General features: G+C 36.3%; 1 protein-coding gene across 3 annotated transcripts in view; it reads right to left on the bottom strand.

Moving 5' to 3' along the window:
• SEMA3A (semaphorin 3A) overlaps positions 1-15,020 on the bottom strand; it is a 410,652-nt gene that overhangs the window by 57,868 nt on the left and 337,764 nt on the right. For all 3 annotated transcript variants that reach the window (XM_069875193.1, XM_069875106.1, XM_069875016.1), the window contains one exon: positions 5,665-5,758. In XM_069875193.1, the coding sequence (XP_069731294.1) occupies positions 5,665-5,758 (94 nt within the window). The remainder of the gene's footprint in view (positions 1-5,664; positions 5,759-15,020) is intronic.

Genomic DNA, 15,020 nt, shown 5'->3' with positions numbered 1-15,020 from the left:
ATACTCTAAACTATATTTCTAGTATGGAATTAAAAAGTATTATTTCTTCCAACTGCTTATTTCAAGCTATATCTTAAAAGAGTCCTTTGTGAAAAAAAAACAAGTTTGAGGACAAAATAACTCTTTCTTTAAGCTAAGATAATGTTTTTTTTCATGGTCACGATGAACTCTACCATATCCTCATTTGAAAACAACCTTTAGGAACAAGTTCATAATTTTCATGGCAATTTTAGATATTTCCATGGTGGGACAACCATGTCCAAGCATGTCTACTGGATATCACTGGCATCTTTTCCGCAGAACACTGACACCATGAAATTATCAATTGAACCTACAGTGGCTCTGCACCATATGGTAGTCATGAAAGTCAGGAAGGGTGAAAACATGATAGCAGAAAGGCGTGGAATTGAATGAATTCACAGCAGAGATTAGAAGCAAATAGACCAGTCGTGCCCAGCAGGAGGTGTAATCAGAAGTGAAACATAACAGCATATCATTAATTAACGATTTATCATTCCTCTATGTCACTTCTAACTTTTTCTAAAGGGGAGACAATCACTTAATTATAGTGATTATTATGTATAGGGTATGCAGCTGAGATTTTAAAGAACATAAAACCTTTTTGCTTGTGGAAAAGGCTTTGATGCTGTGCTTAACCTTTCTTTAACCTTATCTTCATTTTCTTGCCTTTCAATCCCTAGTGAGTTCTGATAAATCAATATAAATCAAAGGGGGAAAGAAAAAAAACAAGAAGCTTTATTTTGCGTCCTACTTACCAACGGACCTAAAGGTCAATTGAGAAAGAAAAAAAAAATCTATAATTAATATTACATTATTAAAGTTAAAACAAATATAGCTCAATACCTCATTGAAATTATATTTTTGCAGTATTTAGAACTGCAAGGGTTTTTAGAACCCTTTAGAACTGTAAGGGTTTTTGGCACCTCAGCTTTAACTCAATATATAAACACGACTGAAAGTAACATGTCTTTCAGGTTTAACTTAAGCCCAAGGCTCCTTCATGCTGCTAGGCTCTTGTGACTGGTACTTTTTTTGTCAGTGGTGATACTGTAAAGGTTTTGCCAACAATGGACTTTATCATGTTCCAAAGGAGAGAGTCTGTAAGAGACCAGATGACCTTTCCTTGCTTTCTACTGCAGCCCCTCCAAATTTCGGTATACCAAGACCAGTGTCAGCAGTTTGAAATGATTTGCTGTAGTCATGCAGATTCTGACTTCTCCTAGATAGAAATACCAAGAAATATAATTTATTTTTGTAAGGCTTTAGATGACAATTTTTTGCTAAATTCAGGGTGAGCCTCAAGTCATGTTCCAGATGTGCACAACATTTGAGTTAGTACTAGTTAAAAGCTATATGATGATTTTGTCTCCTGTCTAGATAGAAGCACATTCACCTTTGTTCTTCTATGCAGACTTTCTTTTGCACTGAAATTTACTCATTGCTGGTTTAGAAAATGATTATTTTATGTCATGGATAGTCTTCACTGTGCTATTTCCATTGTCAGCAGTTGTAAAAGCAGTTTTAATTAACTTTAAGAAGAACGTGGAAATGAACAGTTTAAAACCTGGAAAACATTCCTCAAGGGGAAAGAAGGAACGGGGGTGGGGGTGGGGGAGCAGAAAGTTGTCACTTTGTTTTTCCAGCCTAGCAGTATAAAGCAATGACTGTTCAGAACAAGCTGATATCCCTCAGTTATCTGCAAATGAAAAAAACTTCATTTTGGACAAAACTCAGTAGCATGTTGATACATGAATGCAAACAGAAATATTAAAAAGGCAACAATTAAAGCCCATAGAAATACTTTTTGGAGGGAGGAGAACCATTTTCCCACATATTGTACATAAACAGCATGAAACTGAACATCTCCCCAAGTTCATCGGATACAAAGAAGTTAAAAACTAAGTGGTACACATTTATTTGCTGAATTGTTTCTATGTAGCTTTTAAGGAAGATTACATTGTTAAAAAATAATTTTAGAGAGTACAGAAGCATAAGCTTCCTTTTTCAAAGAAATAAGAGAGTTGAGAGGATGGGGAATGTAGGCAAAACCAAGCATTGAATGTCCTGATTACTGTCCCTGGTAAAAAGGTTCCCAAATTAAATCTGCTATTGTTGGTTAGCAGATTTATTCACTGAAGTCAAGATTTTCAGATGTACATAGTAATGGATTGACTTAATACATTTTAAAGTCAACAACTAAAGCTTCCCAGAAATTAGAACAAACTCTAAAATTCTGAACCTTGCTAATTTCTAAGAAATAGAATAGTAAAGTTCTGCCTTGGTAAGAAGCAACTGTGTTTCACATCACATTGATCCATACTTGGGAATATTAAGGTGCTGAAATTGATTTAAAACACAATAATAATTTTTTAAAAAGTAAGGTTTTTTTTAAAAAAAACAGTGATTTGCATGAACATAAATAGCTTTGAGCATTCTGGATCATCAGAGCTTTTGAAATCTTAAAGGGTCATTTCCTAAAGGGCCTCAGACTGGCAATGGGACAATACTGTCTCCTCTGAGGTTTTTTTCCAATTGTCCCAATACAGCTGCTTTAGACTAATACATTCAGTGATAATTTTCTCCTGTGATGACATTCTTTGAAAACCAGACTACCTCTTATTTTTCTCCTGCCCTAGAATACACACTTGTGGTACCCAGGGACTGCTTAGTCCCTCTACAGTTTCAAGCATTAGCCTGCTCAAATGGAGATTGTTTAGTTAGCAGCACATAGATGGGAATGGCTGAATACTGTCTTCCATTACTAGGAACTAGTTATATCATGTTCCCAGCTGGTGTTTACTTTAGAGTAGAGTAGCAATAACTAAATTTAATGAACAACTCTTAAAAAAATAATGAAAAATGTTTGCAGGTGGATGGAACAAGGAATGCATACTGGAAAAATATTGGAACAATTTAATAATGATGAACTGTTTGGTTTGGGGGTGTTTCTTTCAAATATTATTAATTTTTTTTTCAGGAGAGAGGGAAAACTGAAGAGCCTTTTTATACTTATACATGCTTCTTTCAGTTGAAATGTAAAATAAGAATCCTTTAATAGCACTAAAGGCTATCAAAGATCTTAAGTTATTTTTTTGCATATTAATCTTGGTGTTTTGCTCAAATTCCAGCTTGGGTAATTACATTTCACTTACCTAAGATTTACCTTTTTGTAACAGATTCAAGAACAAATTCTTCTTCCACGCTTTCCAAAAGATCTGTTTAGTGTTTCTGATGAATAACAGAGGTAATTTTGCCTTCCTGTATTTGCTATATAAATTACTCTTACTTCTCAGCCTTCTTTTATTGTCCTAATAGTTACACTGTTACTAATTGTAATATTGTAACTTGATGAGTACTGGGTAATTGTTTCACACAGTTGTCCTCTCAAACATAAGTTAAACCATGGTTTCTTGTGAGGACAAATGTTTCTGGCACATGAGGGCCAGGAGTAGCTGAGCTACTATTCAGCTCAGGAGAAGGGAAGCAGAAGTCCATCCATGTTCTTCTTGGTGTGAAGTACTTGGGGTCAAGAGGCTTCTTTGGCCTTCATAGACCTATTCACTTCTTCACTCCAGTGCTACACACTTCAGAGAGTGCAGCTGGACCAAACCCCTCTATGCAATCAATCCCTTGGCCAGTCCATTCTCCATACCCTGTTCCTCACCTATTTTGGTGGAAGGAAATTATTTTGACTTGGGTCATTATTTGACCATAAAATTTATGTTTGGGTTGTGTTTTTTTTTTAATATAAGAGCAAGTAAACACAAGCCTTTAGCAAATCTAGTGTACACTCTCTGAAATATCAGGGCAACCTCTGTGGTAAAGGATTGAAGTAAATGTGGAATTATAATCAGTAACACAATATGACTGTGAGAGCTATGAGGAGGAAGTGAAGAAAGGATGCTCATGTTCAAGACTCAGAGATGTTAAGTTTAACTTCACTCTGAGTTTTGTACAAATCACTCAAGAAGAAATCAGTCACTGGCTTTGAATGTCAAATCTGCACCATTTTCTACAGTGCTTATACACCCATGGCTCTAATTGAGGCCTGATTCAAAACAAAACATCATGATCAGTCTACTGTTTACTAGGAGGAAATATACATAGAGTGAAAATTATATTGATAAGGTGTAGGCTCAAGAAGACAAAGATGTTTTAAAGACATGAAATCTAAGCCAAGGGAAATAAGATAATCATATTTGTGCCGAACTGAACGGGGAGGAGGGGGAGAAAAAGGAATGTGAAAAGCTAGACATTGTTGACTTTGTGCAGTTGCATACCGGGTATACCATGTAATACTGGCTTGTCATCATTCTCTTTTTTTATTGTATATTAGAGTAAATAGTAAAGTCATTCCCCTGAGAGTAGCTGTGCCACAAATTCAAATTGCTTCAGGCACTAATTTATACACTGGCCTTTTACACACACCTTTTTTTTTTCCTTTCTGTTTGTACAGGGTACAAGTTGGAGCAAGATGTGGATGTCTTTCTTGTTTTTCCTGTTAAAAAGTGCATGTCCCCAGGGTAGCTCATCACCTCTGATCATTAGAGGCTTCGAAGATCAGGAAATGAGGCACACTCAAGACTGAATTTTTGCTGCTGTTTATTTTGAACAGTTTCATTTTTAAATGTAAAGTAAATTTAATAAGGGTGGCTGGTAGGCAAGACTCTAGACTAGCAATTTGAATAAAGTCCTGGAGAAGTCAGTGTATCTGAAATTTTCCAAAGAATTCTGAGATAAGAGAATCCACAATCTTCTGAAACTGTTGTTGACCTCTTGCATTTGACAGTGTAATAAATTGCCAGAAAGTTACATGATAAGGATAAAGTGGCTACACCTGGGCAGGGTTTTTACTGAAAGAAGAATCTAATTTGCTTCACTTCTTATCTCTTACAAAACATCTTTTCGCCATTTTTGTAAAGGAGCAGGAAGAACAATGAATACAATTAATTCAATTAGATAAATTAAACCAATTACATAAATTCAATCAATCGGATTAGTTCAATTAGGTTAACACAGTCCTGGTGTGGACTGTGTATATGTATACAAATATGTATACTTACATATTGCACGCATTTAAGTATTACTAATTTGAAAATGCTTAATTTATGGAAACCTCTCTATTCTGGAGTTTAATTGTATTCACTGTTGGATAAATCACTTTCCCTGAAGCATCATCTTAAGGCCTAGACTGGTGAATGTTTGTGTATCTCCAGCTCACACACAGGTATGACTGGGTGACAGACCTTCCTCGGCAGCAAAATGGATATAAGGAATGACTTATTTCCGTTCTCACTTTGCTCTCAGCTGTGCTTGTGTGACTCAGTGAAGCCAGCCTGTAAACTGGGTGATTAAAATACCTTCGGAGTCACCCAGCTCTGGGGAGGGGAAAGACTTTGCAAAATCAAGGTCTTACACAGGTATAAAGCAGCTCTTGTGACACTTGATTCTTGTTTTACACACGCTTCGTTTCTCAAGACATCTTGGTCAACTTAAAAATGAAACCAGAATGACTTTAGCTTGGAAATAAAATTCATAAACCAAAACACTATCATAGGTACTGGTGGGAGGATAAAAAAACAGAAAACTGGCAGTTGTTAACAGTGAACGCATGTCTCATTGAACTTTTATCGAGGTACCTACCTACTAAAAGAGAAGCTGTCAGCAGTCTAGGATCATAAGGGCTTTTCCCTCGGCCATTTTCAAAATGTGAGTCTTCCATTCTAAAAATGTTGTCCTGTGGGGTGGAAAAAAAAAAGAAAAAATAACATTGTTTGATGAAAGAACACTAAAATAAGTTGAACTAAGTAGACTGCAGTGTTATTAATTCATACTGGGTTTTGTAGCTTCAGAGAAGTCAAATTACACTAGATGAGGAACTGCAAAAAGTGCCCACCTTATAATCGGTATGGTGCTGAAGGCTAGTCAAAAGTACAAATACGCAGACACAGCTTGTGTCTCATCTCTTCTGCTTCACATATAATTTACCTGTTTTCATTGAACTTATTTTGCTTTCACTGAAAAAAATGTCTGAATAATAGCAACTAAAGAAGACAGAAATTGAAATTTTTGTCTGAAAAAAGACAAAACATTTTTCACTGACTATACTTTCCTGAATTCTCTTTGAGTAAGTTAGTATATACTACAATGCTAAATTTTGCTCTCCATAAGTTGAGTATTTAGTGACTTAGTGCTTCATGCATCCTTAAATTCAATTTTAATAGCATCAGGAGAGGGTTTTTTTAAATTTTTCAGTACTATACAATGAAATTTTAAAAATATACTGGCTGAGGGCACAGCATACGGGAATATAAACCAAGATTACAAAGGGCCTCAGTCAACACTAAATCAAATCAAGGTCAGTAAATCCAAAGAAATGGGCTTTTCAGTACATTTAATTGCTTTAATTTTAACAGGGGACCAAATCTGCCAATCAGTTTGAATAGAGTGTTTATCTTACATTTTGCACTTCGGGTAAAACCAGAAGAATAGCTGCTTTTTGCACAGTAGATGTCTACATTGACAGAAAACTTGTAGAGGTCACACTGCAAGATGAAATTTCCACTTCCCACCTAAACTGTGGTTCATTTGCATTGACACCTAACTAAGTCAAGGATCCCTAAAGCTGAGAAGACCCCTACCCCCAACAGTTTCTCTGGTTACTTAGACCTTTACAACCAGTTCTCAGTTGCTTATACTCAAAAATTTTCATCAGCTAGATGCTGAAGGAGTTCCTTTAACCAATATTTGTAAGACTAAGTAACTTGGCTGTAATAGGAACTACAGTTTGATGCAATCACTTCTTTTTTTTTTTTTTGTGACTAACTAATCAGAGATCACTCATCTGATTTTGGAAAATAAACAAAAAATAAATATCAGAATATATTTCTAAAGTATATTTGTTGTTAGTACAAAGCAACCAAGAAGATGTTACACTATTTCCCCCTATTTATTTCATAACACATCAGCTCTTTACCTTGATTCTCAAGAGCTTACTGCTTTCACAGACTATCTCAAGCCCCCCTTTCTTATTCTCATCATCCCTTTCCAAACACAGGATCAGAGAACAACTGGCTGGAAGGTTTCGCTAGACATCATTAAGCCCAGGAGGACCTGAAGGAAGACTATTGTCAACACAGGGTATGGTCAGTTTTGATTTTTGTCTTGCCAAGCCACGAAAATCTTTAGGAATGTAAATTTTGTAACCTTTCTAAGCAACTTCTATTGCTCTTATAGTGAAGAATGTTTTTTCCTAAACTGAACCCTCCAAGGAACAACTTGTCACTTTTTGTCCTTATATCTGCAGTGATGGCAAAGATGTAAACAGATGGCAAAAAGCATCCATTGAAACTACCCTTCAAGTAGTTATTGGCTGTTCCTAAGCTGCCCATTCAGCTTCACTTCTCTAGACTAATTCTCAGGCTAGAACTTCATGAAGGCTTAACTAGCATGTGAACTCCAGAGCCTTACATTGTCCTGTGCTTGCATTAAATGACTCAAAATTGTGCACAACCCTTACACCCTCAAGGGCAATGCTCCAATGCTCAGTGCTGGATATTTGGCACTCCACAATGCTGTAGAGGATGAAAAAAAATACAAACAAGTCAAATTTTATTCAGCAATTGCTTTGGTAATGTTTTTTTAATGTGAAGATAATTCAGGCAAATAGCTGATCTCTTTTTCATAAGCAGCAAATTCAAATATTTGGAAGCAACTCTCCCCCTGGCACCCTGCCTTCCCTATCTTGCTCATCCATATTGAATCCAAGCATGGGCCAGGCCAATGACCAAACATACTTCCAAATGGATTTATTTTAAAGTTATCGAGTCCATGTTTCTGTAAGTGGGTCAGAGGCTACAGTTTTTGTTACAGAGTTGTTTAATTACACCATGCAAATATATATCTCTGTGTATGTTTTACATATTTTCCAAGAAACATCAGAAGGACCTCACATTTCACTCTATTTACTGGAGAAAAAGGTGAAAGGAAAAAGGATTGTTAGCAGAATGGTCTGTCTGGAGGCGCTTACTGCATTGTAAGATAAAAAGTTTGGACACAACTTCATGAAGTTTGGTCTGAGAATCCAAGCTCAATCTCCTAAGGCATGTTCTTCTAGATGTAGCCTGCCTGATTATGTTCATATAACCATCCTGTATCTGTAATATCTTGCACAATATTAAATTTCTTTCTTTCCTTTTGTCTTTCTATTTCTTAATAGCCCAGACACATTTCTTGATTCAATCCAATTTTATGACTTTGCTTCTTCTAACCAAAAAAAGCATAAATACTGAAACAGAAAACTGTTTTTGAAATTCTGCTGTAGGGTCCATATCTAGATCTTGCAAAATAAATAAAAGCAGTAAATTGCAGAGAATGCTAGTCCTCTATTACAATAATACAAAATGGCACTAATGTTACAAGCTATTATTTAAAAATGTTATTATCAAAATATGTTTTCTTGGGATTTCTTAGTAGATGATAATTGCTCAACCCCCACACCAATGGGTATTTGATAAGGCTATAAAGTCAGTGGCATGATAGTTAAAGCAGAGTATATTCCCCAGATAATCCCATGTGTCATTATAAGATGAATAGGAAACAGTTGTAGAAAGTGATTTGGTGTAGGAAGGAGCTGATATTTTACTGTATTCTTCTGGTTTATTTTACTGTAACCCTACTTATATTGGTGTGTAGCAGGCAAGAAAAAGTAGAACACTGGCTCAGCTTAAGTCAGAGATGATCTACCCTTCTTTTTGTGTTTGTGGCATGAAACATTAGAAATAAGAGGCATCAATCCTACGGTGTTTTTTCATTTCAATTAAAATGCAATGTAGAGACATGTGCTATCACCTTCCAAATGTATGGGTGAGGAATAATGACAATAAATAAATCACTGTTAACTGCCAAATAAATGTATCATGATTAGTCTGAGGCCCTAAGGACTTTGATAAACATGCTTTAGGAAGTCTAACCTCTCACAACTAGGTGAATTTGTCCAAATACCTTTTTGGGTGCTGAAGGCAAACTAGCTCTGTCTATAAACTAACAATAAATAAAGGCAACCAAGAAATAAATTATTTTCTATACACATTCCCATCCCCATTTTAAAAGCCTAGAAATCAATATGACTAATGACAGGTATTTGATTGTACTACTCATTAGTCTATGGCATTTGCACCAAATTCTGCCCTGAAATGCCGTAAGAGCAAGAGATGAGATGAGGAGTCAATGTCAATATTTGATGGTAAAATTTCATCATTTCATTTTTTTATAAAAGGTATACTTCATTATTTTCTAAAGAATTAGCCTTCACATCAGACTGGAAACTCAGGCTATGCTCCTGGTGTTATAAGGCCTGCCCACCTAAATTACACCTGAAAGTCTGTGTGCAGGTGGCACAGAGAAAGAGGACAACTCTTGGGTAATGACCAGGGCCAAAATCAGACTGCTTGGAAAGAGCAAAGACCAAGGCTCTGCAAGTTAAGGCAAACTTTGGACTGTGTGAATGTGGCCTTTCTCTTGCACAGTACAGCCAAGAGCTTTTAGCTGGAAAGAATTAAAATTATTTGCTCTCAGAAAAAATAGCTCTTCAGTGTATAATTTTGATGTATCATGGTTTTAACAGTTAATTGAATGCAAAGAGTGATACTGCAATGAGTCAGCAAATACCTTAGTCATTAACAGCAAGAAAAACTGTGTATTCACCAAATGCTCACTGTTCCAGAGTTTTGTGAGGGCTATTATATCATCAAAGACAGGAATTCATGACAAAACAAGCTTGCCAGGCTGGAGGAAATTCTCTAGAAACGTAAAAAGAATGGATTAGCAGCCCAAAAGGACATTACAATGTACTACTAATCTCTTTAAGAGTCCTAGTAGCTAAAATCCTTGCTCTAGCTTGTTTTGTTGAGTTGACAGTGAGTTATTAAATTTTAGGTTTATATCTCATTAATGCTTTTCCATAATCCATAATAAAACTACCGAAAATGAGAGATTGTTTATGTCTGGGTATTCCATGAACTCATGATACAACCACTGACTGGAAGCTGAGGTTATACTCAGATGAGTGCTGACTCACAGTACAGTATGAATAGTTTCATCTAGTAAATGCCTTGTGTAGTGGGAGGTTATGCTTCTGGCTCCTTAAAACACATGTTTTCCTGTAGCACGTAGCATGATAGATAGCAAGACACAGCCAGAAAGAATTACTGGTCAGTCATGAAAATGACCATAAATGTTATCGTGATTCCCATTCTTTAGCTTGATTTTCTGCCATATCAAGGCTCCAGAGATTCGCTTTCAAGCAGCTGAAATATGGCTGTAATAATGTCCATATCATGATACTGAGTAGTGGCAAGACATTGCTATTTGACAAGAGTAATTTCATATTGTGGTATCAAATAGCTTCAGTCAACCAATGTATCAATACAATCTAATGTTATACTCACACACAAAAATACATACATCAAATGTGTATCTATATATACATACACATACATACACATACACACATACATATACACCCAGTATGATAACTTTTAAAATCTTTCTTTCCCAGTCTAGTACTATCTCTGGCTTGTCAGAAAACATGTACTTAGTGAGGAAGAGCTAGTCTACCAGAACAGACAGCAGTGACTGTCAAGTTTCAGGGTAATTTTTTTCTTCAAACTTTTCTCACAGTTCACACAGAAGCCATCCCAGAACTGCAGAGCCTAATGCAGAAAAACCACTGCTGGTCAATAATGAATCAATGATGTGGTGGAAGCAACTTATCTGAAGAGTCTGTGTTGATGGACTGTGTGCAGCTACTAAGAAGGTATTACTGGTTTAAATTATAAAGCATGGAAGATATCAAAAGGTTTGACAGCAGTGATGCTCTGCAGCTGTTCTAGTGCCACTGAAGGAACTCATATCCTTATTCTTGTAACCCCTAAACCATAAATAGAAAGGAGCGCATCTCTAGGGCATTTTCCCGGGCCTCACTGATCTCCACAAGCTGCTGAACAATAATGTGGGATGGTCCAGAAACATCCAAGATGCCAAGAGCCTTAAGAACTATCACATCCTTTGTTTAATAAAAAAAGGTAGAGTTGGCCACAGCTGTGAGCATTATTGATGTTAACATTTCCCTTGCTGTTTTCACAGACTCTGTTGTGCTACTATGAAGTATTTTATAATACAAACAGATTAAAGGGGAGAGAGTGAAACTAAAACCAAAGCGCAACAAACCCCCAGAAAAAAATAACCTGAAAAGGTTGCCAGAGTAGAGTGCCTGGAGTATGAAAATATGTACTCTCTAGGCCAACAGCAATGTCTCTTTTAACTGTGTCAAAAACTGCTGGCCTTCACCTGTTGTGTTCTCTGTATTACTCTGTGTTGGTAAGAACAAAAGGAAAAGCCACAATTCCTACTCAGAGAAAAACCCTTCAGACACAAGGTTTGGATTTATCCAGCCTACATAGGGGCATTAACTGCGGTGGCTAAATCTGCTGCTTTAGTCAACAATCAGCAGAAAGCAACAGGTTTCTCTCAATGATGAATCAGACCAACTCAGAACTGCAGTTCCCAAGGGCACGATTTCTCTTTGTTGACCAGAGAGGAAGCTTCATATGAATTTAAGTCTGAGCCAAAGTTTTTCTGAAATGAGCTATGCTGAGGTAGCTGATTGGAGACACCTGACTTTGAAAACAGATGCTGATGGTTTTGCTGTTCGGAGTTTTTCAGGTTCCCCCCACCCCCCCCCAACACAGTAATTTCAGGCAATTTTTTATTTTCCTCTTGCCCTTCCTTCTGTGCACACATTTTATGACTATAACAAGGATATTTCACAGAGTCTTTTAAGTACATTTCACTCTACAAAAAATGATTTATTTATGAATTTTGTTACTTTTCAAGAATAATTTTAAGTGGAACAACTGCGCAGGATATAGCTATGCTGTTACTGTTATTATATTTCCTACTTCACACTTAATCTATTGAGTCATGAAAACCGTTAAATATGAAGACTTTGGTTTTACATTTGGGAATCATGCTGTTATGGAACTTTTAATAAGAAACTTTTATTAAAATCATCCCCATGGAATGCTTTATATTTAAAAAAGCACGAGTGCAAATAAATATAATGTGAGAAATTATGCAAAAAATACAAATATTAAAACAAATGTAAATGTTGAGGCAAGTGGTAACCATTGGGGAAGTAGGTGAAAACTGATTGAAGCAATAATGCAACAGTTTTAAATCATTAATTATTAAAAAAAAATACACACAATGGGCTTCTGACTTTCAGAGCTCAAGGCTGCATATGCTACAGTGTTTTTACCTGCACATATTTGGGGGATATCAGGCTCTATAACACCTTTATAATGTTTCTTTTTTCCAACTTGAGGCTTAGAAGATTTGAGTTACTGCAAACCAGTTTTAAAGCCCCATAGGAAATTACTCTAAGTGACAGATCTTTAGCAGAACAGTATTCCCAAGAAAGGTCTTAAGCTTCTGTAAGACTTGGAAATGAAACTCTCTTGGGCTGCTAAAGGAGACAGGAAACGAATTTTGCTGAAGAGCATTTACCTGCAAAACTGATCATGAGTTCCTAAGATCTGCCCACCTCTCTGTGCTTGCCTGTTGTAGTTTGAGGTAAATTAGAGTAAGTTTAGTGACTAACTAGGTTGCTGTAAGTAACTTAATTTTTCTGAAAGCTAATTGCAAGTTTTTGAGACAGTGTTCTTCTGTAAAATGATAACACGGGGCATTGGTGTGCAAAAAGGCCAAAGGTTATATTTAAACCAAGGTCATGCTCAAACTGACGGAAAAGAAGCTGCAGGTGACCCTAAGCTGACCAACAGAGTATCCCATCCCATATACGTCATACTCAGTATAAATTGAGAGATCACAAGGGTCTCATTCTGCAATGGCCGACATTCAGTGAGGACCTCGTCTGTCTGGTTGCTTCTGATCCTGGATCCATGTGTTCCTGAATCCAGTTCCTGAGTTCACCTCACTCCTAGCTCTGGACGCATTCTCTGCAGCATTTGTGGTGAGATATAGTCATCAAAGCGTGGGGTAGGGGTGCAAACTCATATATTTTTATATATTTTATTACTTTCTATTTATTTTTGTTATTATCATTATAATTTCATTAAAGCTGTAGTTTTAGTTTCCAACACACAAGTCTTCCTGTCATTTCCCTCCCTCCTTTCCCTGCAGGGTATAGGGGGGAAGGGATTTTGGAGGCTCAACAGCATGGTTTTAGCTGTTGAATTTGGCCGTGTGGGGCTAAACCTTGACACTGCCCTCGGGCAGCTTTCTGATCACTGCAAGACCTCTCAGTCTCTGTATTAATCTGTGTCACTTTTTTCAGACTCGAGAAATACTATTCCAATGATCCACTCTGCTTGTAGATATTTACTGACATTTTGGTACCTGAAAATCTTATTTTTGATACTGAGATAAGAAAACTGTTGAGATGACATCTAGATCTCTGTTTCATTTTGTATATTAATGAAAACAGAAGAGAATTCTTTGTTTTTCTTTTTTCGCTATATGTTACTCATAGTTTAAGGATTTCCTGGCTTAAAATGTTAAGAAGATACCTTAAGATTCTGTAGACAATCCTGGTAAGCACAAGTTTTGAAAACTTCTCTCCCTCAACTAAGCTGAATTTGGACAACTCAATGCTGTTGATAGCTCTTTTTCAGTCAAATATTAGAAGTCCCATATATTTCTGCTTTCTTATGAAATTAAAAAAATAAAATTTATTAAGTTATCATAAATCTTTACAAAAAGGGAAATGGTTCATATCTACCTATCTACTTTTCTACCTATCTACATAATTATAACTCAATGCATTTAATGAAAGGAGAAACCTAGTCAAATGGGCTGTCTGGAACAGCTGGTTCAATCTATGCATTATTCCTAGTTTGTGATCTGTAAGTGCTTCTGCTTCTCATTGGAAGACAAACCAAGTGTCTATGTCAAATAGTTAAGACTTGTTCGCACTTCAGCATACTAGTTTGCATACTAATGTTGGTATTTATATGAAGAATAGCCTCTTTCAAATATCTGTGCAACATATGTAAATAAAAGGAAGACAGGCACAGGCAAACTGAGCAGCTGTTCAAAAAAGAAATGTATGTCTATGAACTTGGAATGGTTGGACTCCTGTGGGTCTGTTCCAACCTAATGATTCTGTGATTCTGTGTGATTCTGTGAATCTGTAAACTTGCTTTTGCAATATTTCACAAGCTAAAGACACCAGACATAGTTTTGGGGTTTGTCGTGTACCTATTTCCACCAATTTTGAAGCACTGCCTACATTTCTGTTTTGGATAAAATATTGTTCTAATTCTAAATAACACACTTTAATAAGTAGACATGTTAAGCAGCAAGTGATTTCATTATAGTGTTACTATAAAATTTACCTTTTAGAAAAAATTGTAAATATAGAGTGATTAGAAAAACTCAGAACAAACCAAACACACTGTTAACATGAATGACAAGTAACCTTGACTGATCAGTCAAGACACCAAAAATGTCATCCCAATGGCATACCAGACACTAGATACCATCAAGGATACTGAACAATTCTCAGAGGACACTGAGAATTAGAATGCCTTTGTACTGCAACTTTCTGGGTTGTCAAGTGTAATACATCACCTAAGATCACCGTCTGACTCATATAGGATGACCTCTGGAAATCTAACCACCAAACAATGACTGCCTGCTCTAGACAAGTTATTAAGTGGTCTGCACATGTAAGCACTAAGATATACAAACCTAAACCCACTACACATAGCTGAACTACACAATCTAAAAGCCTTCTTTAAGTGTTCCTATTCTTACCCCAAATATATTTTCCATTAAAAACATTTGGAACAGATTCTAATTGCTTTAGCAGATTCTACTATTATGTTAAATAAATTATCGGGCCTTACCTTATTACACGATTGTACTAGTTCTCTATAGTTATTTTTAGCATTCAAGACCACTTCTTTCCCCCTTTG

The sequence above is a fragment of the Phaenicophaeus curvirostris genome, chromosome 1, assembly GCF_032191515.1.
Source record: "Phaenicophaeus curvirostris isolate KB17595 chromosome 1, BPBGC_Pcur_1.0, whole genome shotgun sequence".
NCBI classification, from domain to species: domain Eukaryota; kingdom Metazoa; phylum Chordata; class Aves; order Cuculiformes; family Cuculidae; genus Phaenicophaeus; species Phaenicophaeus curvirostris.
Note: the sequence above shows the minus strand (reverse complement) of the source record. Positions and strands in the feature narration are given on the sequence as shown.